This window comes from Photinus pyralis, unplaced genomic scaffold (genome assembly GCF_008802855.1).
Source record: "Photinus pyralis isolate 1611_PpyrPB1 unplaced genomic scaffold, Ppyr1.3 Ppyr1.4_unclustered_Scaffold7384, whole genome shotgun sequence".
Classification (NCBI taxonomy): domain Eukaryota; kingdom Metazoa; phylum Arthropoda; class Insecta; order Coleoptera; family Lampyridae; genus Photinus; species Photinus pyralis.
The window spans coordinates 1-27,411 of NW_022172148.1; the positions used below are offsets into that span (position 1 = coordinate 1).

General features: G+C 35.9%; 3 protein-coding genes across 3 annotated transcripts; 1 reads left to right on the forward strand and 2 right to left on the reverse strand.

Annotated features, from left to right (window-relative positions):
- Nucleotides 1-78: 78 nt before the first annotated feature.
- LOC116182748 (conserved oligomeric Golgi complex subunit 7-like) lies at nt 79-1,435 on the forward strand (the record flags this gene model as incomplete). Its single annotated transcript, XM_031503291.1, is given in 3 exon segments — nt 79-839; nt 890-1,136; nt 1,181-1,435. Coding segments are annotated over 3 exon segments (1,202 nt in total), but the record flags the coding sequence as incomplete, so codon positions are not given.
- A 1,418-nt stretch (nt 1,436-2,853) lies between these two features.
- Nucleotides 2,854-11,673, reverse strand: LOC116182749 (protein SERAC1-like). The gene is made up of 7 exons (XM_031503292.1): nt 11,389-11,673; nt 5,525-5,788; nt 5,291-5,477; nt 4,902-5,194; nt 4,325-4,483; nt 4,045-4,258; nt 2,854-3,021 (listed from the first exon to the last, which is right to left on the reverse strand). Exons 1-7 carry the CDS (start codon nt 11,630-11,632, stop codon nt 2,925-2,927), a joined length of 1,458 nt encoding a protein of 485 aa, XP_031359152.1. The 5' UTR covers nt 11,633-11,673; the 3' UTR covers nt 2,854-2,924.
- Nucleotides 11,674-13,741: 2,068 nt separating this feature from the next.
- Nucleotides 13,742-15,972, reverse strand: LOC116182750. Its single transcript, XM_031503293.1, has 2 exons — nt 14,314-15,972; nt 13,742-14,226 (listed from the first exon to the last, which is right to left on the reverse strand). Exons 1-2 carry the CDS (start codon nt 15,074-15,076, stop codon nt 13,850-13,852), a joined length of 1,140 nt encoding a protein of 379 aa, XP_031359153.1. The 5' UTR covers nt 15,077-15,972; the 3' UTR covers nt 13,742-13,849.
- Between the last annotated feature and the right edge of the window lie 11,439 nt (nt 15,973-27,411).

Consider the following 27,411-nt stretch of genomic DNA (forward strand, 5'->3'; position numbering starts at 1 on the left):
GACTATAGTAGTTTATATGTATCTTATATATTTGACAGATCAATGATCAATTGAACCAATGTTTGCAATTTATTCCAGATAAAACTTGTAAAGAAAAACTGCTGCCATTGTTACAAGCCATTTACGATCCACTAATCAGTTACATTTCGAAGTACGCAGCGTACGAGCAGGCCAGTCTTATGCAAAAACTGTCGTCAGTTAAATGCATTAAAGATGAACTTCCCGACACTATTCAAGCGTTGGGGTTGTCCGTCTCCACAATTACAGATGCTGCACAGGACGCAAAGACTAGGTGCAAGAATATCACTGAAAATTGCGGATATTGTGGGCTTTTAATTGCGCTGAGAGCATTTTTCTTAAACTATAGCGACCAGTATAAGATTACGCTGAGGCAAATAGAAAGAAGTAGGGGAACAAAAGAAGATTGGAATCTATTTCAGTTATGTTTATCTTTACTTCAGAACACTGGTGACGTGTTGCTGCATTTGCAAAAGTTTGAAAAGGAATTAACTTCTACGATATTGGAATTAAATGAGAGCGACAGTGGGATTGAATATAAGCATTTATTATTGGATTCATCCGAAAGGAGAGAATATGAGGCGTTGGTGAAGTGTGTGATGGAAGGCACCGAATTAGCTTTGTTGGATCATGTTACAGTGGAGTTTGGCAAATTGTGCATCGATATTCATCATGCTATGTATGAAGTCGTTTTTGCGCCGATATCTGTACATTTGCAAGTTTTGCAACTTCCAAAGACTTGGTCACATATACAGGAATCTTTTTCAGGCAATTTAGATCTTCCCGATTATAGTTTCTCCCCTCAAGAATACATCACACAGGTAATAAATTATGAGTGGACGAAGGATGTGTAAATCGTGTTCTATTACAGATTGGCCAGTATCTCATGACCTTACCCCAACATTTGGAACCTTTTTTATTTAGAGAAAATCCAGCATTGTCCTGTGCTTTGAGGGCAGCTGACGAAGAATACAATAACGCAGATAGTGTAGAGGGTGCACTAGCAGATGTTTTGCTTAGCATTATTGCAAAAGGATTGTGTCAAGCATACTGTGATCAAATTTTGAGTATATGCGAGTTGAATAATATAGCCAGCCGACAGCTAGCGCATGATATTGGTAATATAACATTTATAAGATATCAGATTAACCTTGACTTGCAGGTTATTTAGCCAATGTCTTGGAAGATTTAGGACTCCATTTGTCAGATACCTTAAAACAGTTGATCACTTTGCTGAAGCTACCTGCAGATCAGTATCAGACTCAAAGTTCTGGATATTCCGCAAGATATGTCGCTGCAATTAGACAAATAAGGAACATTACGTCAATAGATAAACATGCAAAAGGGCATACATAAAATATTAAAAAATGTAGCATTATGAGTTGCATTCAATATAAATAGAATTTTTCTAAAATTATTTTCTTTTGGAATATGCTACGGTCTATTTAATTCTAAGATGACTCATGCATACAAAACTTAAAACATTTTAGAATTAAAAAGAATCCAATGTATTGTTACTCTATTTTCGAAAAGTACCACAACAAACTGGGTAACAGCATTGTTTAATTATTTCACGCAGTGGTACCACGCATTATTTAAATTTAAACAATGGTACCAGATTATTCACAACATTTTGAATCATTTTATAACAGGTTTTGCAGTTGTTTGTGTAGATAGATTTTTTTTAATAAGACACAAATTGAAAAATGACAGCCATAAATGGGATATTATAAAAATAAATGTGGATTATTATGGGATAGTGGGGAGGGCGGCCCCATCTTCATAGGCATACGCTTCCATTTGTGGCGGGTACCACGGATACACATGCTGGTGGCTCTGATTCGCATACAACCAAGTTTATTCTTGTCGCGCGGAGAACCTCCCTCACCATACCTTCTGTCAATTACTATTTCACTTGTTTCCTTCTTTTGGAGTTACTTCATTGCATTTAATTTACTATTATACGGTATTCATTTTAATAAGGTAGCGCTAGAACGCATATGGAAGCTTTGACCTTCACTGTGATTGGTTAAAACACGAGTCAGTGTTACGCTTAAACATAAAGCGACTGGCAAATTTTGTAAGCTGGTAGTTTATGTTGCCAATTAAACTGACGAAGTGTCATTGGCTGTTAATGTGAAACATTTCTGTTCGCAGTGCTGGATATTTCTACTTTACAATAATTTCGTGCCGTTTTATATTTTTACTGTGTGTTTATCTTCAAACATAGCGCCATCTACTACCTTCTTATAATGAATGCAGTATAGTACTGTTTAAGACTTTAAATTCGATTGTTTTTGTTTTCAACACCAAGGTATACACTTCCGATTCCGATAAACCAAATTTAAAAACTTAGCATCCGACTTCGGGTTTCAATATAACCACTTCCGTAACATCCTACTAGAGAGAATAAAGTGTCAGGTCAAGGTTGCCTGCAACGCGGTGTGGAAACTTGATTTTGCCCAATGACTAAAGCGGTGCTAACAAATTTGTCCATAACGGGAGCTGTGCATATAGCAGATTCCATAACGCGCTGTGGGTGAAAATTTCGCCCACTGCCGAATTCGGCAATTGCGTAGAACATATACCAAAACATTTCCTCCGACTTATAATTTATGAGGGTTATTCCACCTACACAATGGCATTTCGGACACTGGCGCGAGGCCGAAGTGCGGTGCCTTAGTTGCTTACCTATCTGGCGGCGCTGGATAGAAGTTCCACGTGAACCTACATGTTAGACAGGCTGTCCCAAAAGCGGTCTACACCCCCCCCCCCAACTTGAACTGTAGATGTATTTTTTCGAAAATGAGTGTTAGACAAATCAAACGGAAACACTTGAAACATAACACAATGCTATATTAAATATTTAGCTGCTACAATGACCAGGTACATCAGGAATATAAAAGTTATTGCTCTAATCCTATGTTAATTTGATCTTTTACTTTTGTTTCTTCTACGATTTCTTGAATAAAGTGTAATACTTTTTGATATAAAAATGACATCCTAAAAAGTATCTCCATTAATTACATAGTAGCCTATACAGACTTGTAAAGTTTGACTTTAACCGAGTCTGTCCCACAGTGTAAAATAAAGAGAGGTGTTTACAAACTGCTGCTTAAATTGGCAAGCAACTTTAAATAGATTATGTGAGTCTAATAGGGTAGGTTCCTGATTTGGGTGCCAGCGCACTTTGGAACAGGAGGCCTCGAAAGGGCTGTAGGAGGGACTTCGTCAGCCCCAAGCCTGCCCTAGGAATTGCTCCCTTCATTTTCATGGCCCAGATTAAAGACTGGATCAGAGAGAGCTCGTTGGCGGCGGTTATTTGGAACCGAGGAGGATGAAGCAACTTAGGCTAAACAGTCCTATCCTTTATAGAGAGGAACGGACTTTGAACCTAGTTGCGAGGGGATAGGATGTAGGCACAATGTGGCTTTGGTGTGCCATAGTACTGCCTAGCCGAGGTGCCCTTGTGAATAGAATAGAAGTAATATTGTGATCGATCCAATGTAAGAGAAAGACAGTCTGTTTCCAGGTCTTAGTGAGGTCTGGTGTTTTCCTAGGACAATCATGATCACGCGCATTTGTTTGGAAACGCGGGGCAAACCAAATTGGATAGGTAAACATTTGTACAAGATAAACTGCAAAGGACCAAACTTCCTACACAAAACTCCGCAACAGTAAATGTATAGTAATCATCTTTTAAATATGAAGCCTTGAAATGACTGGGTTGTGTTGTGTGTGTTATCTTTGAATGCTTATAATACGTAAATGGGTTAAGATAGATAAATGACGTCCTGGAGTTTTTTGTGGAAAGTTACATGGTGCATCAACCTGTGCAAAAAATAGCTACTTGTACTTCAATATTTCCTCGCCAGTAATTTTCCTGACTCTTATGTAAAAGTAAGTATTCCAATTTTCCATACCTTTTAGAGTTAATACACCTTATATTAATTTACACTGTGGTCTGTTCCAAATTTTAGTGTTCATTTAAGGTAAAAGTCTTATTACCACAGTTAAATAACTTACCTGTTTGCAGGTTTGCATATTCCTAAATGATCCTGAGGAACTTCAAAATATTCTCCTATTGACGGATTTCCAGAATGTGAATCAACAAATAAAACATTAAATTTAATCGCGGTTACCAAGGTAGACTTTGTTTCAACAAAACTAAGCACTTTCAATGGAACCTGTTTTATAAATTGTAAGAAATTTTCCTGTATTTTATACAATCCTTGTGAATCTAAAATAAATTTAGATTAGCATAAAACAACGTGTTCAACGCAGAGATTTTATTAAAAAATGCTACCTTCACGCAATTCCTGTATTTCAACTGATGGCCACAGTAACAATGAAGCAGTTGCATTCAAATTAGCTATACGCGATCCAATGTGAGGAGTACTATAAAACACTATACCTTTTGAATTTAAACATAACTTCCTGGCACGCTTGGAGTTGCTTTCCCATGCTGAAAGAATAAGTACACTGTACTTAGTTCCAATACTAACAATTAATATGCTTTTGATGCAAAACGTTAGAAATGTGTTAGAAAACGTACCACGTTCCATAATTGTATAGAAAATTTTGCATTTTATTGAAAAAGCATATTTAAACGTAGTCCACAATACTTTTGTGGTTTAGGTAAAGTCACATGAAAGACAAAGTAACCTAGCATCGTTCGTCTGTAATTTAATTATTTAAATGATTGAACATAAATAACTAGCAGTTCATTTATACTTATATTCATAAATTAAGTAAAACTGGACCTATGATACATACTTCTGGTATACCTTTGGTATATATTAAACTCAAATCAGTATTGTTATGTTATGTACCTACCTATCGCGCTAAACAAATACATCAATCAAGAGGATTAAGAGACTAACCTTTCCATAGTAGATTTTTAACAATAAGCCCTCCCATTGAATGTGTGATCCATATTATTGGTCTATCGCCCACCCCAGCTTGCAAAAGGCTAGTTAGAAATTCGTCGCTTCTTTCGTCAATGGTGCATTTTTTTTGTTCGTTGGGACAAATTTTTGCCCATAATGATAAGCTGGTATCATAATTAATGCCTAATATTCGTAGATCACTGCAATCGTTCGGTAACCAATCTCTAGGCCAACATGATGTATGTGTACAGCAATCTTCAGCTGCTTGAGCGATACAGTCGTTATTTCTACAAAATTTTAATTTACACATAAGAAAGTAAAATGTTAGTTAGAGCAAAAAAAATTGAATATATTTTTATTTATTTATAGAAAGTAATACACACCCACAGCAAGTGTATGGACCTTCTGCCTCAACATTAGTGGCTGTTGGTATGTCATTCAACACAAACTCAAAATCTTGTCCAACCTGGTCCCATTCATATTGATCTTTAACTTCTGCATCTTGAATATACTCTCTTACTAAAGGATCACTTGTTCGAAGCAGTTTTGACTGTACATCCGTTACAGTTCCTAAAACAGAGTTTGGCTAGAAGAAAACGCAATGGTTTTATTCTCACTTCTAAATATTGAGGTACTAAACAATCCACTAAACACGTTAGCTCTCCTTTGTCGCCACGTGAAAAATACTCCTCCCAACAATCCATGTACGAATATTACATCAACTAATGCTTTCTGGTCACAGTGATATAATGGGTGTAAGATGTGCAACGAATTTTGATACATTGCCCTGTTATCATCTAGATTCGATAAAATCTTGGCGGCAGTACTAGACAAGCGAATATCATTGTCATTGAGCCATTTTGACAACACAGTAATCCATCCTGTAAGATAAACGGCGGTAAAGTATTGATTGTACTACGGTTAAAAAATATGTGATCCTCAAGCGGTCAGGACTTACATGTCATAGACAGTATAACATAATGTTGCTTCTTAAAGAACAAAATTGCAATAATAGTCCGGTCAAGTTGGCATGAAAAATAGGGGTACCCTTGCATAAGAAGCTGAAAATTCACATGAACGTTAGGGATACCATTATAATAAAATTGTGAAAAGTCCCCATCGATCCCATGTGTGCACAAAATTTTATTCAAGGTCAAAGTTCGCAAAAATGGGTTTTCTGAATTTTTTAGCGAAACGGTTAGTTTTATGATAAAAATAGTTCAGACAAAAATTGTAGATCATGCAATTATTATATACGAAAAATGTCCTTACACTTTTTCTCCTAAGATTCAGTACCTACTTCTGAGAAAAAGCGATTCCAAAATTTACTAAAGTTGTATTCTCTATACTCTGCACACGTTTCCACGCCACCTATGAGGTAGCTTACGGCCCGGCGCACATTGAGACGCACGCGACACAACCCACGGCAACACACGCTTTGTGTACTGTTGAAATTACTACACAATCTGTGTCTCAGTGTACTGTGTAGCGTCAGATATGAGTCACGTGGTATCGTATATTGTGCTACAATCGTGTTTACTCCTTAATTCCGATAGAATACAACGCGTGCGTGGCCGTGGGTTGTGTTGCGTATGTCTCAATGTGCGTCGGACCTACTTGACGCGTTTTTTTAACGTGGTTTCTCCAGTAGGCCTACTCCACGGTCCATTTTATTTAATCTTCGTAGAATAATAGGTCTTCTCATTCAATTTATTCTTCTTTTGCGTTTCTCTTTCTCCATAAACTTCTTGTTTTTCTTCGTCTTTTTCCTGAGTCGACGTAAATTGTTCAAACAGTGATACATCAGGTGTTTCGTCGTCGATGTAAGGATCAATGTAATTAATTAATTAATGTAAATCAAGCCTCTGCTCACAAATACATACACAAACATTATGTATTGTTGTGCGGTATTTGATACTGTTATACTTACTGGTACTTACTTATTTTAAATGCTGTACTACTTATCTTGTTGTTTAAAACTAGGAAACTAGGCATGGCAGTATTGTATACAATCAAAGTCGTTTTACTCCACCATTTATTCAATTGAAAACATAATAGTTGATTCAAATTTGCACTCATTTTTTTTCATCCTGTTTCATACAGGATTGTATTTTGTTTGATTAACCGAACTTTTGATTATCCGAAGCACTACCTGTCCCAATTAGGTCGCATAATCGACGTCCTACTGTACCACGTTTTCAATACCAGAGAAGGTTGAAGACTATAATGGCATTTTGTTGGGACCATAACAAGAAAAGCAGAAAGACGAGCACTTATCATTCAATATTAATGTATTAGTGACGCAGACTAATAGTTTGACTTATATTATTCGTCCAATGATGTGCATAGGCAGCGTAGTCACGCATGTTATGGGGAATACAGCTTTAGCCAATTTTAGAATCGCTTTTTCTCAAAAATACTGAATTTTAGGGAAAAAAGTGATTAATAAGAACAATTTTTGTAGATAATTGCATGATCTACAATTTTTGTCTGGCTTATTTTTATCATAAAACGAACCGTTCCTCTAAAAAATTTAAAAAAACCCATTTTTGCGAACTTTGACCTTGAATAAAATTTTTTGCACACACGGGATTGTGTAAAGGTGGGTTCATAGCTCTCCGTTCATCCATTGCGTTGATCCGTCAAACGAATAGTACATTTTGTTAAGGTTCATAGCAATCCGTCCACATTGTACATTTGCAAGTATAACCATAACCTATACTTTATTTTGTACTGTACCCTCCGTCATTTTCAGTATGTAAAAATGGTACGAAAGTAAAAACACATTGCTATCTGGTTATTACCGTGAAGAACGAATAGGCGAACGCTGTTAACGTACCAAACATAACCTCACTCTTGTTAAAAACGGACCAACGGAAACGTAAATGTTCAACTTCAACCAACTTTTCCGTCGTAAACGGACGACGTACGATTTAAAAATTTGCTGTCTTCTGATTGGCTAACAGACAAACGGAAACGTATGAACGGAGAGCTATGAACTTACCTTAAGACTTTTTACAATTTCATTATAATGGTATTCCTAACGTTCGTGTAAATTTTCAGCTTCTTGGGAATTTATGCAAGGGTTAATGTCTATTTTGACCGGCCTAATAAGTTTTGGAAATATTTAGTGGTTAAGAATGTCGTTAGTCAAAGGACATGTAGTAATGGAAAGCTCTCCAAACTTTTATTGTGTCACAATCACTTACATAATAAATATCTTCCGTTTTGAAAATTCTTGATGATTCATGTTACAATTGCTTGAACTTTCCTTCTATTGATAAAAGAGACAAGATGACAATGTCATTTGTAAGTAATGATCTAATTGTGTACCAGAACCTTGCATGTAGTACATATAGTAATTATGATATCAAGGGTGTTATAAGGGACATAACGCCTGAGAGCCTCCGGCTCGAGGGCTGTACATCGGCTGCGGGCGTTATTTCTGTTAACGCCAGTGGTGCTTTCAACGTTTTATGTCCTACTTTATTACAACTATAATTTTAGTTCAAAAATATATATATATTTATACAGGGTGTTTTTTTAAAGATGGGCCATACATCATAATCGTAGGTGTGTGCCAACAGATAATGTAAAGGCGTTAAGTTATTTAAATTACATTGCGCCAATTGTTCTCAAATCTTGGCCTTGCGCTTAGTTATTTCACTGACAGTTCTCAATTTGATCCTTCAAACTGCATCAACGAAGCAGGAACATGTATTCCGCCGCTCGAAAAGGTGTTCATGTAGTACAATTTGTACAAGAGTGCACAGTAGCTGAGTGGTGTGCGAGCTATTCTGTGCTGAGTATCGGGTTTTGTTTGGTTGCCGGTGGAAAACAATTCGAGTAGGTACCTTTTGTAATCTTATACGTTTATATCTGATTTGAATAAATTTGTTGTTTTAGAAACAATTTCTACAGTACTGTGGCAGATGATTCGCGAGGAAGCTATGACTGAAACAATTGATGCAATGTAGGTAAATTTCCCTATGGCCCATTTTAAATAACTCAACGCCTTTACATTGTCGTATGGCTCATCTTAAAAAAAAATACCCTGTATAATTATCGTTCGAACATGGTTCGAATCACCGAACGTTCAGACTTTTTGACGTTAGGTACTGATAAAGTAGCTGCTCGCAATACTCGCGCTACCTACTTAATAATGGATTTTTAAAAACGCGCTAAAATTTACGTGTCAATCCCATTTGCGGAATAAAAATATATAAATGAATTCAATACACGCTACCACATTTTTAAGAGTAAAACCTTTCTGATGATTTTTTAAGGGTTTTCCTCAAAAACAGGCATGTTTGATTATTGCACCAGCACTACCTATAGGTACTATCTTCTGAAAAAAAGTTGATATACTACTTATGATGTATGTAACGTACTAAACAAGTTTTGTCTGTCCGTCCTAATTGATCTTTTTGAAACACTTTTTCTTCGTTCCGTCCGAATCCATGTCTGCTGTGTTAAAGTACTTTTAGGGGAATGGTCCTAGAGCTCTGGAATTTTTTTGCAATGACTAGCCGATACCTTGAAGGTCTGCCAGACGACTATTAAATTTGGCTATCTTAGGGGGGGGACGTCATGAATTGCTGAAATGCTGTTTTTTGAAAGTAAAAAGTTTTACATGCGACAACCAATTGGTCTCAAATTTTGCAAACGTAATACGCATGCCTTTAGTAGAGTAGTGCTAAGTAAAACTTTTGAAGAGGGGAAGTGAACACACGTTCTATCGTTCAAGGTATTCTAATGAAAGGTCTGTACAAACTATAACCTTTCCGCGCGACTCCTTTTCGAGATCAGTGGGTGACCGTCCGGGGGGGGGGGGGTTGAAATTAATTATGGTATTCTAAATTAAAGGTCTCAACAAAAGGAATTAATTTCTACCAACCATAATCCTGCTTATATTTCAAGAACAGATTGTCGGTGGAAGCGGGTACTCACAAAGAGCGATTGGGACGTCTGGAAGAAATATACCCATTGGTGATGTCAAAACTGTAACAACGAATATTCTCCGATGAAAGTACTCTCAAAGGCAAAATGAATATAATGGGCAAGTGGAACGTCAGGACGAGACATATCAATTGGTGATGTGAAAACTATCAGTGTAAATATCTGCAGAATGGAGTGTTGGCGGAAGGTACTCTCAAAGGGCGGAAAGATCATTTAGACGAGACACATCTACTGGCGATGTAAAATCTTAATTGTGAATATCTCGAAATAGTTGGTGGAAAGGGAAAATGCAATATTTCGGAGAATTTGTCTAAGAGCTTGATTCTTCTTGCATTATATAGCGTAGGTTTTGAAAGTATGCTAGTTTTATGTATAGAGAGCCCCTTCCCTGTTCATCATCTACGAAGAAAGTAAACAATTTATGCTTGTTTATGGTTACTTTCTTGTTTGTTGTTTGTCTGTGTGTCACGAATTTGTCACTCGATGTGCACACGCGACCCGATAGAGAATCAAGTAGCGAATGCCCATCGATTCACTCCTTTACGTCTACGGCCACGAAACTAGAAAATTCTTGTTGCCTTCTTACTGATAGAATATAAAAAACAAAAAAACTTAAAAAAAAAACACTTCCGTCATCAAAACACAGAATCTCAACCAAGCACCCAGAAATGGTTCTGTATTTGTTACCTTTATCATGAAGGAACCGATTGCCCCTGACTTGCAACCGGAACCGTTATTCAAGAAGTTATGATAACGGGAACCAATACAGATATCGTTATTATTAGTATCAAAGAACCAATATTATTTAATTCTCTCTCTCTTGTAGATAGACACATTGCACTTTGTGAGAGGGAAGTCCGTTTTTATTGTTATACTTAAAATTTGATTTTGGAGTGTGTTTTAAAAAATTTTCTTCAAATTAACATTAGTGATTACTGGATATTATTGCCACAGATTGTAAGATAGGTAGGGTTAAATGTAATCATACTCATGACCATTTTCCCTATGACAAAAAAAGATCTGTGTCCAAGTGTACAGTTTGCCATGCTTAGATTCAGGCATATATATAAAATATGATATAATATGGATAAACGAGTGGACACGCCTATCGCCAACATTGGAAGAGGGAATTATACTTCTGTCCTTAGATGTGGAATAGGCGCTAATGCGCTTGTCTGTTATTATTAGTGTTATTTACCAAGCATTTACCCCAGTTTGACATAACGGATTGAGGTTAAATAGTTTGTTTTGTTTATGTGCTATTTGCGTAATTTTAATAGTAAAGAAGACTTTTGTATGTATTGTAGATTGGTCGATACCATGGAGGACAGAGCTTTGGCCCGTTACAAATTAGGTTAATGCTTCTTTGTGCCTTCATGAATTTATGTACCTACCCAAGTCAGCGAGTAAGTCAGTGGTTAAATTAAACGTTATCTATACATTTTTTATGACTTTGTCCACTCACACCCACATAAAAATTGCTCCCTAAGTTAATTAATGAGCATTCCATTATCTAACCTACCTGTTTTATAAAAATCCTCTACGACATTGGGATAAACAGATACAAAGGCTAATACATTGCAAAGTTTAACTTTAGTATCCAAATCATTCTGAAATCGATTATAGATCTCCATTAATAATGGTAAACCATCCAGACGAATAATATCATGGCCATTGTTTCCCAAAGAACAATGATGCAATAGGGACTCGAGGCAAAGTGGTAATATATCTGAAGCTGATTTTATACGGTTTCGTAGTTCCGACATTGATTTGTGTTCTATAAAATGCTGAGCTGGATCCTGCAGATAATCACGGATTATAGTCTACTGACTTGCATCGTAATTATTTCCTTTAGGTAGATATCCTTATACAAATAAACATTTACAAATTTACATAATGTGCTCCAAAGGAAATAATTGTTTTGTCAATTTTAATTATTTTTACCATATGCTTAGGAGAGATCACCACAATACTTAAATGTGCTAAGTATAACGACATTGAAAATAATACACTATTACTTTATCCTCAAACTATCGTTATTTGTTGTTCACATTCAACATAGTGCCTACTATGAAAATTGTTTTTATACCAAATGCAGTCTATTAGATTTCACACAGAATTGTGATTAGCTAAATTAATAATATGCAAACCTTCCAATCTATCACAATGCACAATTTTTGCTTTTGTCTTGCATGTTCACTGAACCCGATCCAATTTATTGTTTAGTGCCCAATTAAGACAAGCTTTTACCTTTGTACAGAGTGGCCCATTTTTGACTCTCCGTAATTGTTAGTGCTATCAAAAAAGTAATATAGGTGTTCATGTGCTCTTTTCGCGTCAAACTTAAAACGGTAAAATCAAAATTTGAAAGTATTCGCTCGCTTAAGAGATACAGAGGAAATTGGCAATTTTCTCGGCAATTTTAGAATGATCCTGTATTTTCTTAGAGAGATGCAGGAAAATGTTTATTACAAAAGTTTCTTTATAATGATTGTTGAATAATATTGCCGCTTTCAAAATAAAGTATACAAGGTCAAGTGCAAACGTTATCAGACATAACCTCAGTTTTGTAATTGGAACACGCTGTACATTTTGATCTAAAAATATAGCATATTGAATGTTCTTTCCAAAAATATAGCACACAATGGTATTAAAAAGATTCAAGTGATCCAAAACATTTCAAAAATACTGTGAATTGATTAAATTATTACATGTTAAATTTTTGAAAAGAGAATTTAATATTCTATTTTTTTAGACAAAATATACAGTGTGTTCCATTTAAAAAAATGGTAGGGTCCATTAACTTTTTTACAAGACCCCGTATACTTACTTATTTTGAAAACATTTTTCCGTATCTCTTTCAATTAAGGAAATATCTCTCATTCTCAAGTTGACAATTTTTTTATTTTCCCCGTATCACTTAAGCGAACGAATATTTTCAAATTTGGATTGTACCATTTTAAGTTAGACCCAAAACCACCTATATTATTTTGATAGTACTAACAATTACGGGAATACGCTGTAAAAGTCGAAAATGGGACACCCTGTACATATTAATAGAAAATCTCGAAACACGTCAAATTTAAATCATAATCACATGATTTAGTTTTGTACACAATAGTCTTCCGTGCGAGCTTCGGTGTTTAACCGGGGGGATGAGAACCTATCCAGGGGTGTGCTGGAGGGGGCTCGGTTGGGCGCGCGCGAGCCTGTTGTTAAATTTAATCACGTTCGCAGAGCCTATTGTTGAAATGGATAATTTATAAGTTTCTAACCCTTACTAAATTTACTAATGGTGCCAGAGCTGTCAAGGAGCCTTCGCAAAACGAACAATATATGGGTGGTTTTCAATAACCTTTAATAATTGCTGGGTACCATTTCCAAAAAAAAAGAATTCACAGATACTGTTCGTATAATTTTTTTAGAGATTTGTTAAGTGTTTGGAATTTTAGTTGCACCCTGAAAATCAAAAATGTTAACATTTGTACTTTTTATGCAGTGGTTTTCGTTCATGAGTCTAGAATTTTAACATTACCGTCACGAAGTTTCGAAATATATTAACGCCAACAATAATCAAATTATTATCGATTACAAATTGTTGATGGGTAAAGCTGCCTATATGCTTTTATTTTTAAAAACTACTTCCTACAGAAATCATATTCGAACAAGAAATATCGAAGTCAATACGAATTTAATGAAAATATTAAAAAGAACATGCAACGAATACATGTTATTCTTGAAAATAAGCAAATATCGTTACAAAATTGTACTTTACATTATAAAAAAAGCATCTTTAAATAATTTACAACTGTAAAATAGCTTTAATTTTCTATACAAATTTTTTTACTATGGAAAAAAGGTAGTGTGACGGAAATGTTTATGAAGGGACGGTAATGTAACAAAATTACCAAAAAGTAAACATGGTATTTATTAAAAAGAAAACCAAACTCAAACATTATAAAAGGCATTAGAACACTGTAAAACTAGTCAAGGGACTCCATTAGAGAGTTCAATGAATCAGAGTTTTCAAACTTAAAAACACGTGAAGACAATTTGGTAGGAACTTTCAGAGGGCAAAGTACTCCATCTTGTGGAATCTTCTGGACGTCTGCTTTTTGTGGCCACATAAAATTCCTTTTGGATCTAGTCATGAATTTTATTTCTAGACTATTACCGTCAGCATATAACACCTGTCCTGGATACCACTGATCATCAAAAACGACGGCCACCCAATCGTCTTTCTTATATTTCCCACTGATTTCATTTACTTCCGTATTTTCTTCCCGTGTCGTATTACCCTTAGATACAGAAATTGCGGTGCCTATCTCTATTTTATCTAGGTCGGGGTTGCTACGATTACCTGTTATTTGTTAAGAAAATGTTCAGAGAATAAAAGTACCTACTTTTATCAAATAACTCAAACTAAAAAACGTTTTTAAAAGGATACATTTTTTGGACATGCCAGATTTCAGTTGATACTGACTCGGTGTAATAGCATTATGCGGACAGGAAATGGAATTCCTACACTGAAAACACGACAGTTCTCGCAAATACAAGGTATCACTGTTCGAACTGATCCAGGAAACTTGATGCAACTTCATGGTGTTAGGCAATGGTTGTATTTTCTTATCCTGTAGTAATTCCTCGACTTCTAATATTTCCGCTCCAGAAATTTGAAAGATGCTTGTCCTTTCAAGTTTTTCTTTCATTATTTCTAGAAACTGCTCAATACACGATACATCAGTTCCCTGAGCGACACTCTGGTCAGCAGTTCGTTTGACAAGCCCCCCAACTCCATCTGCAACACTTTTTCCGTGACCACACTCAAAAAAATTCCAGGATGCATTTTTGAGCTCCAACTTTTCACAAAAATGTGCAAACAAATAAAAATTATTTTTGTTACGGTATTGGGTTGTGGGTCCGTCACTCATAACGTGGATTACTTTCGCACGTGTGTGTTCAGTTGTAATTTTCGAAAAAATTGGCAAAATATGCGCCCATATAGCACAAGGATCATGTCGAAGACAAGAAGAAGTGCTACAAAACGTTTGGCATTTGGTTACCCCGTTTTCTTTATAATAGTAGGCCCCAGTATGAAGACTTAATTGGACCTTTGAAGCTCCGAAATGGACACTTTGAACTTCATCAGTGTATTTAAAATTGTAGTTTTCCGAGAAGTCTATTATTAAGCAAATTTCATCTTCTGCCATTTCAGTTTTTACTCTTTTCAAAAAGAGACCCTGGTGATAAATGCGGTAAGAATGTTGTAAAATTTTTGGAGTTTCGTTATTAAAAACATTGATCAATTCTTCAGCAGTGGCATTTAGCCTTAATTTCTTCGTCACTTTTACAATTTTCAATTTATCCTTGATGACTCTGCTCTCTTGTGTGGTACGCCATTGATAATAGTGTAATACAGTGGTGGGTTCAACTCTCTGAAAACTGATTTCAACGGTCTTTACTTTACAAATCACACATTCTGTACATACAACTCTTAGATATACTATCACAGCAAATAAATTCAGAGAGGTTTAGGAGAGAATTGATATTGATAACTAAATACTGTCTTAATGTCCGAATAAGGAAATTAAAGTTTGAATGTTTTACACAAAGGCACGTATCTCTCTGTGATAATTTCGGAGTAACAACCCAAAATGGTTTAAGTCTTGTGAATGTAGTATAAGAAACTTTGACATTATTTTCATTTTTAAACTTCCTGTAAAGGTTATAAAGAGTATCAGTGAGTAATCTCTTTTGTTTGGTAATACTATTCTTGGTCAGAGTGTCATTTTTTCCTGGAGTAACAATGGAATTGGGATCACTGCAGAGGAAACTTTGTACCTGACACTTTAGCAGTACTGTGAGCGATTTTCTTTTTCTCTTGTTGTAATTTATTTTCTTATCGTTGGTTAAAAATTTTCGTTGGTTGTACGTAGAGGCCAAGTTTTTCATAGCATTCATCAGCTTATATTTTTTTATTAATCCTCCAGAAACGCATGAAGACAAAACTTCTTTTTGTTGTAAAGTGGTGCACGTATTTTTATTCAACTCGATTTGCTTAGTTAAAACTTCGCCAATGAGTAGTTTCTTCTTAATTTCTCTTGTATCTCCTCTCTTAATAACCTCTTCTCTACTGCTTTTTTTGGAGTTGGTGGCTCATTATTTTTGACTTTATTTTTTAAGTAAAAATATTTGTTTTTCCATTTTACAGTCATCTTTTCTTGCCGCTTCCGCAAATGTCTTTCTTTTAAAAGCAAATTTGAAGTTTTTGAACGTGTACTCAACACTTTTTTTCTGCCTAATTTAATTTTGATACTAACAGATGGTTGTGCGTCGCCGAGTCCTTCAGTATTGTTTTTATTTAATTTCTTTTTTGCTTGGTAAGTATGATTATTTTTTCTCCACATCTTTCTCTGTTTTCTTTGTTCCCTTTTTGATCGCTCAGAAATCGGTTTAAGCTTTCCCTCCAATTTTCTTTTCTGGTACCGTTCACGTTCTTTCTCTTTTTCCCTTTGATACATCATCGCATCCGCTTTAATCCTTTCTCTTTGTCTTCTTTTTCTTTCTCTTGCCATCTCTCTTTGTCTGTCGGAGTCCACGGTCGACATTTTTTTAGTGATTTTCTTTTTCTTTTTAGTTGATTGAAGCGGAACTCTTTGAACTTTTTTTTGTCTCCACAGGAACCTTAATGTTATCATTCGCTAGCCATTTTGATTGCAAAGGACCATTTTTATCGGATACAGGTTGCCGTTTTTGTTCAATCTCAGCTTTAGTCTCCTTTTTTCTCGCCTTTTTTAGTTTAGTTTTTAACGCTTTGTTTTCATCCCGGCGTTTTGCTGCCTGCTCTCTCATAATCCTTAATTTATTTTGAAGTAAAATCAGCCGTTCATTTTTTGGTTTGGTTCTGTCTGGGGTTTTTAAAACGACTCTCACTTCTTGATTTGAAGTACTCGGAATACATAGGGAAAGTGACGTACTTGAATCCATCATGAAACTAAGAAGACTCTCACCTATATATAATATACGATACCATAAACAACATGATACCATCTATACTCCGTTCTAACATTACCGTCCCGCCCATAACATTACCGTCACATTTTGCCCTTTCTGTAAACGTGACGGTAATGTTCGTGACGGAAATGTTTAATTACAAGTAAATAGCCCCTAGATGTTTTTGAAAATGGCAGTAAAGTTTAAGGTTAGGGAAATTTCGTTGTTGGCGGGGTTGGTATTATTAATAAAATAAAAGTATTATGATAGGTATCATTATAACTAAATGGTCTTATGGGACGGTAATGTTGAGAGAAAAAATATTTTACACAAAACATACCTTTAATACAAAACCAGCATGAGAAACAAGAAAACTTTTTGCACTCTTGACATCCAGCATTGACTCAATAAGCTAAGCGAGCTGTGGAACTAAGCAAGAGCGACACGTGCGCGATCTGTCGGTAGAAATGGGCAGCTAAGCTTGGAGTGACGGTAATGTTAGCATTAATGGGTTTATTTAATATTATTTTAAAAAATAAACAAATTATTATTACCTGGTGTTTTAAAATATGAACTGAGTAAAACAAACGTTACCAGAATATAAAACAATATTTACTTTTTGCAATTAGGGTAATATATAATGAAAATTTAAAGCGAAAGTTAAGAAGTTCAAAAAGTTGACCGTGACGGTAATGTTAAAATGGAATTTTAAAAATAAAAAAAAATCACAAACTGAAATTTGTGTTTACCTTTTTTCTATTAATTAGTATACACAACAATGTCTTAATGGTAAAAAAAATAATATGCTTTGATACCGTTCTAAATAAAGATTTGGTAGTGCGGTATACCTAAAGTTAAAGGTTATTGAAAAAGACCCTAATACCTGTCTTGTCTCAGACTGAAGATTGCAACTCAAAACGAAATTGGCGAATTTTCTTGCTTAAGTAGGGTTTAAAGTTTAATATTTTCCAAGAAGTGTAGGTACGTTTGTGTAAAGTAGAATTCTAAGTAGTAGTCTAAAAATAAGAAGGCATCTATTGTTAATTGTTACCAAACACGTTCAACTTTCGGCGCTCTTTAATCTTTATGACGACTTTATACCTAGAATTAGAAAGGGCAAAGGACTCCCTTGAAAAAATACTTTTATTATTACACAGAAATTGTGAGTAATGGGTATATAAAGTACTTTACGCATACGACAGAGTGACAGACTAAAATCTAAAATACTATTACATATATTACGCACCAATGTACTTTTTTAAAGTAAGTAGCCTTAAATTTCCGCCTGTCGTAGAATCGAAAATAGATTCTTTTCGTCCTTATTGGCTATATTTATTTTTAAAAAAGGAGAGATTTGTGAATAGCAAAAGGGGCCCCTTAAATCGGGAGGCCCGGTGCTAAAGCACCTGTAGCCCCCCCCTAAATCCATCACTGCCAACCTTACAATCCCGTTCTCTGGCTAAAGAGGGCCAGGAAGCCCTGAGCAGCCCGCCTCCGGTATCCCTGTAGTCAGGGGTGCCGGAGGAATGAAACACGTTGGCCTTTTTCCTTTTTTTCCATTACGTACTAACCAAGGGCTGAAGAGGGCACAAGTCCTGAGCAGTCCGCCATTCATCTAATACTAACAATTAATGTATCATATACCTGTAAGATGTTAATAAACGTATTTTGATTGATTGATTGATTGAAGTGGAACTCATTCTAACCCGGCTTGCTAGTAGGGAAAGAATCACAAAGCCCAGCGCTGTTCTATAGCCTGGCGTAAAGTCCCCGGTTACCTAGTAGGGGCACCGAAACGGCACTCCGCCATAGCAAAGCGTACATGTCCCCATCACCCACGACGCCGAGAGCAGAGCGGAAGGCTCGCCGCAATGCGATAAGGCATGTGCGCCAGCGGTCACCGATGCCACGACTGATAAGCCCACTACCGCCGTCACCGGTCAAACGAGCACCGACGCCCGTCCGTTCAGCGTGGAAATTGATACCAGTCGAGGCACCGACACCTTACGCCAGGGTTGCATTAAGCCGTCTACCGAGCAACGATCCACGTAGAAACATCAAACGCCATCGACACCTCATATTAACCACAACCGCCAAACTAACTAATTTTCCGTCATCGTGACGTTTTATGCGGTGGTTCGCTTATTGACCCCGTAATGTACTACAGTTTTCAGCCCTTAAGACATGTAACTCGTCAGTTTTGCTCTCGGCTTATTTGTATTCCCCCTAGGATGTATTGGCTTGGATAATTTTTAGCATTAGAAATGCTTTTGTTTTGTATGGATATGAAGTTACTGGTTAGTCGAGCAGAAAAGAAGACAACTGGTGTCGCATCAAGTGATGATTGTCCGGTACTCGACTGCAATCGGTAGATTCAGGAAAAGTCGCGGATACTGTCGATACGGTACTTACTTAACAGTACGCAGGGGTTTTGTTAATTCGAATCTAAATTTATCGCATATCGCCCTACACACATGTTACTAGAGTGGCGGTACGTAGTGCGTATGTCTGCCACTATCCACCATAAACGCTAATTTTCACACAGTATCCAGTCGCGCATTTGCCTTCGCCTGTGAATGTAGTTTTATTGTAACTATTATACCAATTGTGTTGCCTGTTGTTGATTGTGATCGCCATAACATTGACAAATATTATGTTTTAGTCAGTGGTTACCTAGTTGTTATTAAAATGGCTAAATCAGTACCAAAGAATAGTATATTAAGATACAAGTGTATAATCAAGTCTTTAAAGCACGCGCAACGAGTTTAAGGGCACGACGCAAAGCGGAGTGCCTTTAACGTTGCAAGTGCTTTAAAGACCAATTATACACGTGTATCTTATAGTATTTTTTATTATACCTGCAGTATAATTTAAAAATAGGAAATTCAATGAAATCATATTGACGTTATACTCGAATACATGTCTAATTAAGTGGGCTGGGTGTTCGTATTTTCACGATTGCCATGGAAATGTCACTTGACGTTTGCTTATAAAAATCATCGTCTTTGTGAATTAAACGATTTCCGTCTAAAAAGATAATACACCGTCCATTAAATCGCTTGTTGTAAAATCTAAACAAACGTTGGTAGGTGTAAAATCTCAATCCAGTAAAGCCTATTATCAAGCATATGAAAAGTTGTTTCCACGGATGAATAGGAAGATACTTACAAATAAAGTCTTAAATGCATCAATAATGCTGGCATATATGAAGGAAATGTCAAAGGTATTTAAATCTTCTATATTTTGGTGCATTCATTCAAAACCTTAAAGCAATGCTGCGATTAAAAAGTGGAACAGATTTGGAAGCATACCCTAAATTACGCGCGTTTGTGAAAGCTTCAACCGAAGGATAGGTACAAAAGCCAAAGAAATGTTCTGCATTTACAGAAAGCGACTTAGGAAGATTTTTTATTTCACCCAGATAACAGTTTCAAAAGTCATGCTTGAAGTATCGTTACTTAGCAACTTTAAAGCACGTGTGTTTTAAAGGCCCTTTTTCGCACGCATTTGAGTGTTTAAAACGGAGATTGTGATTCAGGTATAATAAAAAAGACTTTACAGTGATGACTATATTAAATACGGGTTTACATTTATTGAGAAAATCGGTAGTCATTTACCTCAGTGTATTATATATATATATTTGTCATGCAGTTTTGAGTAATGACGCAACGACCTGGACGTTTGGAAAGCCATTTGACTACAAATCATGCTGCCCTGAAGGACAAACCTACTGACTTTTTCGTTTCTTTGCCTTAAGAGAATGAAGTTTACGTAACGCTAATAAGCCCCCCAGGTACGATCATGAAATTGATAGAAATGGATAGAGGACACCTTAACAAAGCATCTTCAATAACAAATCTGCGGAAGAGGTCCTAAATTTTCCACAATCTTAATTAAAAGTTCAGTTCATTTCGTCGAAAGTGAGGTTATATTACTTCAAATTTCTTCGAAACAATAAATCTTCTGAACCTAAAGCTATAAGGTCAGAAAACAAATTTAAATTGTCATTGGTAATTATGTAATCATGCCACCTGATTGAGTTTTAATGAATTACTGTTTTTTTCTTCTTCAATGACAATGAGAAATTTAGTTTTATATGTCTGTTATTATCCAGGCTTCATGGAAGAACAGAGCTTATAAGCATGGAATGCAGTCCTTTTTCCTTTTGTTCCACGTGTAATTGCATTTTTTATAAGAAAACGAGAATAAAGCTTATTATCTTCAAGTAATTTTAGTAAACAGTTAACAGTTATTAAGGGACATCGACATTAATAATCGGATTAAGTAAATAGCAGTAAAATAGGTTAGGTATCGGAAGAAGGAAAACCTAAACCGACATCCGACAACCGACTACCACTAAGCGGATAAGTACACTTTTTGTTTATTTTTATTGTTTATTTGCATAAATTTGAAAATTGAATAGTTAAGTATAAAATGGAAAATCCGATTCATGATATAATTTGCTCATTATTAGAAATGCCTTTTTCAAGGCTTAAAGATGCAGATCGACGAGATGAATATTCTAAAACCCGACAAGAAACATGGGTAAACTTTTTCGCGCTCTTTTAAAAGCCAGTGGTATATGAGTCACCAATGGCTAGTCATTACAATGTTTATTCTGCTGGCCCTGTTTACTACTTTCGAATAATAGAAACAATGTTTGGGTTTCTCAGGGATTTTCAGATTTAAAGAATTTATCTGCTTGCATTAAGAAGCATGAATTATCAAAAGATCATATGAGTAGTTATTTAAGTTTAAAGCGGTTAGAAAAAAACACATCGGCAATTAGAGATGCTTTCGAAATTCAATCATCTATGTCGGTCAAGTTATTTAATGAAGATGTACGAAAAAATAGAAAATTACTGAGCTATTTAATAGATGTAACTTGTCATTTTGGTAAAACAAGAATTATGATTTAGGGGACATAATGCAAAAAATGATTCCCTTAATGCTGGAAATTTCCGGGAAACATTTAATCTGTTAATTAAACGTGATAACGAAATTCAAGAACATTAAAAAAAATTGGAAATATCTTTTCTGGACTATCTAAAACAATACAAAACGATTTAATTACTTGCATTTCGGATACATGCGGAAATAAAAGACTCACGCCCGGTTGCAAGAAAGCGAATTATAATCGAAATCCAAGATTATTTGCCAAATCCGAGATTAAACAAAAATTTTAGTTGCATGATCAAGTATTGGATTAAACTAATCTTGATTATTCTAATCTAAGTTTATTCCTACTATAATCCCTGATTACGTTGGTTTTGGGTTGCATGAAGCTGTAATCCTACATTTGTCATTGATTAAATCAAAATTATTCTAATTCGTCAAATCGGAGAATTAAACTGGAATTATAACGACAGAACTAGGGAATGCAATCCCGCGGCAAAATTTTGATCCCGGTATTTGCGGGATCGTTTATGTTAATCCCGAGGGATCCCGCAAAATTTTAAATGTATTGGGAAATATGCAATTTTGTGCGGATTAACCGAATATTCTCCAACAAAACATATCGTATTTCCCGGAAAGGATGCGTCACATCCGCTTTCGGCCTCCACGTTTATCTGGATTTCTAGAATATTCACTACAATTAATACAGCCATACTGTACTACTAAAGTTTTTATAAACCATCGACGAGTATACAGGGTGTTTTAAATTGAGTAGGATGATTATCTCTGTTATTGTTAAACTTATACGTACAGATTCGGTTAAATTGGCAAAGTTGTGTAGTTTTTGATGCTGGTTGATATTTCGACGCGATATTTTGAAAAAATAATTCTTTTTGTAGATAATTGGAAAAAAAGTGAAAATCGCCATTTTTAAAAAGGTCAATATTTTAGTAACAAAGAGAACTATCGAAAAAAGTTTCAAATAAAAGTTGCAGGATTCGATCGTATAAATTAAATGGACGTAGAAAAAAAATTTTCAAAATGGCGGTTTTCGAGATATTGATTTACGGACGACCTGTACGTATCTGCATTTCTCCGTTACGCGTTTTATTAATAAATTTTAAACAACGTCGTAAATTTTGCAATCCCGCAAATCCCGCGGGATCCCGCTTAATTTCTGTACGGGATTAATCCCGCAAAAAATGCTGCGGGATCCCGGTATTTCGAGATCCCGCGATCCCGGTATTGCATTCCCTAGGCAGAACGTACAAATGTCAGATAGGTACATCATTATCAAGTCTGGAAAGCGACAATGATGAATTGGTTTTGCCTAGGCCAAGACTATTTACAGACAGGGCAAATCCAATGGAAAATTATGATGACCTCGATTTCAAACAGCGCTTCCGATTTTCAAAGACCCCGGTACGGAAAATGTTGAAATGTTTCTTGCAAGGATGGCTTTGAGACATTAGTTAGAAATAACTCCTGTGGGGGTGTTTCAGGAGTGATTAGAGGTATCACAAATTCCATAGTAGGGGTACATTTGAGAGTGTATCCAAATCACAGAGATCCTGGGGGGGCATGGGAAGGCTACATTAGATGTGTTGGTAGGAAGGTGACAGTGCCTTGTGACTCCCCAGGGGTATCATTCCCAATATCCTGGCCAGTAGACTGTGGCCCAGACTTGAATATAGTTAGTAAAGATGTATCAGACAGTGAAGATATGGGCATGGATCCTGAAGATATGCTAACCAATGCACATGGGGGAAGAAAAATAGAGGATTGGAAAAACAAGTTCAAAAACTTTTTTTCTAAAGGGTGGACTGGGCTAATCCCTGCATCACCAATCATGATATTAATTGTTGGCATCTTAATAATTAGAAGATGAAGAGCTATCTTTAATCACCTATTCTAACCCTTCTGTTTTTTAGATTAAGTTTGTTATTCTTATGTATTCCCTTAGTATTAATTTAGTTTTAAAAGTTATTTATCTTATCATTATAGTTATAGAGCTAATCCTTAATAACCATTATACTGTATATAATGAAACGAGAAACCCGATCGTGGACTAATCTCGGCTTATATGTAACTCCGGATTTCCTAATTCATGTATATTCCAACCGTCTTGCAACCGGCCGTCATTATTTTATTTTCAAACGTCGTTTAACTGTAGTTATAGCGACAGTTTTATGAAGGTTTAAGTGTCACTTTTTTGACACCTATTTTGAGCGGCGTATAAGTGTTATACTCCGGCGGCGTATAACATTTATACGCCACTCTAGTGAAAACAAAATACACACTTAGCATTTACGTCCACTAACTTTATATTTCTATTTATCAAATCAAACAAAACTATAGGCACCTTTTCTGAAGAAAATTATTCTACTTGATGTTAAAATTAAACGTGCAATTATTTAAAGTGGCATTTTGTAACATTGCGCTTGTATTAGATTCTGAAATCTTCCCGAAATCTTTATGAATTTTCACTGTATCATGCAAAAGGATCATGGTGGCAATGTCTTCTTTATTCTTTAACGATTCTTCGATATGTAGGTACCCTGCAGGAACTGTATCAGATTTCCATCCTCCATGTCTGTGTTAAACAGATAATGTCACCTCTGCAATCTGCCAACACAGTTGAAGAAGGCCTCCTCAAGAAATGACCAGTATATTCCTTCCCATTTGGCATCTTGAAGTATATAGGACCATTTCGGTACCGTAGACGGTAGATAACTGCTTTACAAAAACTAAAATTGTCACTTATAATTGCACAAGAGGTTTGTATTTTACCGAGTAAATTTGGGTTGTTTAGGTAATGAAAATCTGTTGCCTAGCAATTAGACGAGAAAAACTGTCAACTAATAAAAATGCGACACCGCAGGTGGAGCATTTTTAGGTTGACAGTTTTTCGAGTCCAATTGCTAAAAGGAAACAGATTTGAATTGCCACAACCCAAATTTACTCGGTTTAAATACAAACCTCGAGTGTAATTCGGCAGGACAATTTAACGAACAAGAAATTCACCAAACTAATCAATTATTGACAGACGTCAAACTAGTCATATGGGAAAGGATAATGCGATAATTGGTTCGAAAATGAATAAGTGAAAAAACCACTAGTGCATTTGTCGCTGGAAAAGTTGCAGGTAACTTTTGCCGCTGTCAAAGTGACAATTTCACTGCGGCTTATGCGATTTTTTATACATGAGTTGAATTGTCGCTGAAATACCACACGTGAAATTATCGCTGAAATACTACACGTGAAATTATCACTATAATTCGTTCCCATTGGCTCAACAATTTGAAATCTCGACATTTCACTGGTCGAAATGTGACAAATGTTAGATGAATTGAATAGTCAAGTTTACTTTAGTGAAATTGTCAGTTTGAGTTATACTGTAGTCATGGATACAAAGCAATGTTATGCTGATATTATTTGCGGTACATATTGAGTGCATCTTTACCTATTTCCTACATTATATGTAAATGACGTTTGAAAATAAAATATAGTATTTCATTCGAAGTATAAGTTACTTTATGTGACTCGTATGAATTTAACTCGCCTCGCTACGCTCGGCGTTTAAACTTTCATACTCAGCCACATAAAGTGTAACTTATACTCCTAATAAAATAAATATCTATTTTGCTGTACAAGCCGATGATACAACAGATATTATGGAAAAATCGCAGTTAGATACGTAAATAAATGCGGAGAGATTAAAGAGAGATTTTTAGGTTTCTTTGACGTAAGCGAAGATAGAACAGCCAATGCAATGTACAATTTGATAACTTCTGTTTTAAGTCCTTTCGATTATAAAAATAAGTTAGTGGGGCAGTGTTATGTTTTTCGGCGTCTATAAGTTGACGGTTAAGGCATTCAATGTCACCGAAGATTTCTTCAAGAAGCGAATAATCGAAATCTGGACAATTTAAATCTTTACAAATATCTTCTATTAACTCGTTTTCTTGCGCAGCTTCTTTCGCGGGCACGAACGACTACAATGTTCTGCAACATTTTAATACGGGGCGAAGCACTCATGCTTACTGCAGCTGCTCGATATTTTTGCACTATATATGTGTGGGGTTTAAACTAATTGATCAAGGAGCATGACTGACCATTCCCTCTCTACAAATTATTTACCAATATCTCAAACTATTTGAAGATATCGACTGCCCATTAAAGATTTTTTTTCTTGGGATTCGTGCTCCTCCTAACGAATATACCTCTCCAAAAAGGTTTGGATTTCCCCATTCCATGGATATTCGCATCCATAAGGTTCTTTCGTATAAATACAACTTTTTCAGTTAACCTTTCATCACACGTACGCGGACTCTCACTCCGCAGGTAGGAATTTTTTTTAATTCTGAAGAGGGAGTTGTCGCCAAACAAGGCAGCATTTGTCTAGCTGTTCAATTCGACCTTAGTACCCGTGTTACTTAGCACCCTGGTACAGTCGTGCGTTTGTTTACGTTATACAGCGATTTGCGGACCTATAGTCCGCAGCGTGTGTTGGTGTATTAAAACCATAAAGTTCTTTGTGTGTGCGAAATATTTAAGGCGAGGCTAAAACTTACTCATTATTTTCTTAAATTTATCTAGAATTATTGCTTCAGTATGGACTCCTACGAAAAGCAACAGGAACGTTTGCAAAAGTTGATGGAAGAATGTTTGGTCGAAAACGAGGATGCTACCTTTGATTACGATGACAAGTCGGATCAAGACGAGGATGACGACTTGGAAGTAGATGACCACAACAGCGATTCTGAGCAAGACGTTTCAGATAATGAGATTGTTCATGAATCGCCTGTAGCTTACTTCATAGGCAAAGATAAAATATCAAAATGGAACAAACACGCTCCGAGAAAAAATGTTAGGAAGAGGAAAGAAAATATTATAAAACACTTTCCTGGAGCGAAAAGTGCAACAAAAAATGTGAAATCCATTTTGGAGATTTGGCAACATTTTCTTGATCCCGATATGATCCACGAAATTGTGTTAACAAATAAACACATTGATAGTGTTCAAGATAACTACAGTAGGAACAGAGATGCAAAACATACGAATGTTTGCGAAATTCAAGGCCTTATTGGTCTCATCTACTTGTCCAGTAGATTAAAATCAAATCGCCCAAACGTTGACGAACTTTGGAGCACCAAAGGATCAGGTGTAGAACTTTTCCGGTTAGCTATGGGAAAAAAAGGTTTTTGTTTTTACTACAAAACTTACGATTTGTCCACATGGACACTCGGACGGATAGAAAAAAGTTGGATAAATTGGCCCCTATTAGGGAATTTTTTTAATCATTTGTGAAGAAGTGTGCAACGGGTTATACGCCGTTTGAAAATGTAACCATCGATGAAAAATTAGAAGCATTTAGAGGACGATGCAGTTTCCGCCAATATATTGAGATGTCTATATCCCTTTAAATACCCTGTATATTTCAACGTCGGATGCAACTGGTCAAGTAGTTGGAGATTCTGTGGACATGAGCCACCGCCATCACCACCTGTCGATATTTTTTTGGTAGCTTCCGGAGGATGTTTGGGGATTTTAGAGTGCTTGGCGTGATATCATCACTTGTTGTTTGTTAAAGCTCGTTGGTGGTGGGCTTTATTGTATTTTGAGTTGTATTCATAGAGTTTAGCTTTGTTTTTGG

What these genes read in the sequence shown, in the direction of transcription:
- LOC116182749 (XM_031503292.1), bottom strand. Translation starts at nt 11,632, where the DNA reads ATGTCGGAACTACGAAACCGTATAAAATCAGCTTCAGATATATTACCA. An exon ending in TAGTACCTCAATATTTAGAA is followed by an intron (nt 5,478 to 5,524) that starts GTGAGAATAAAA and finishes ACTCTGTTTTAG; the next exon opens with GAACTGTAACGGATGTACAG. An exon ending in AATACAGGAATTGCGTGAAG is followed by an intron (nt 4,259 to 4,324) that starts GTAGCATTTTTT and finishes AATTTATTTTAG; the next exon opens with ATTCACAAGGATTGTATAAA.
- LOC116182750 (XM_031503293.1), bottom strand. Translation starts at nt 15,076, where the DNA reads ATGGCAGAAGATGAAATTTGCTTAATAATAGACTTCTCGGAAAACTAC. An exon ending in ATCTGGCATGTCCAAAAAAT is followed by an intron (nt 14,227 to 14,313) that starts GTATCCTTTTAA and finishes AACAAATAACAG; the next exon opens with GTAATCGTAGCAACCCCGAC.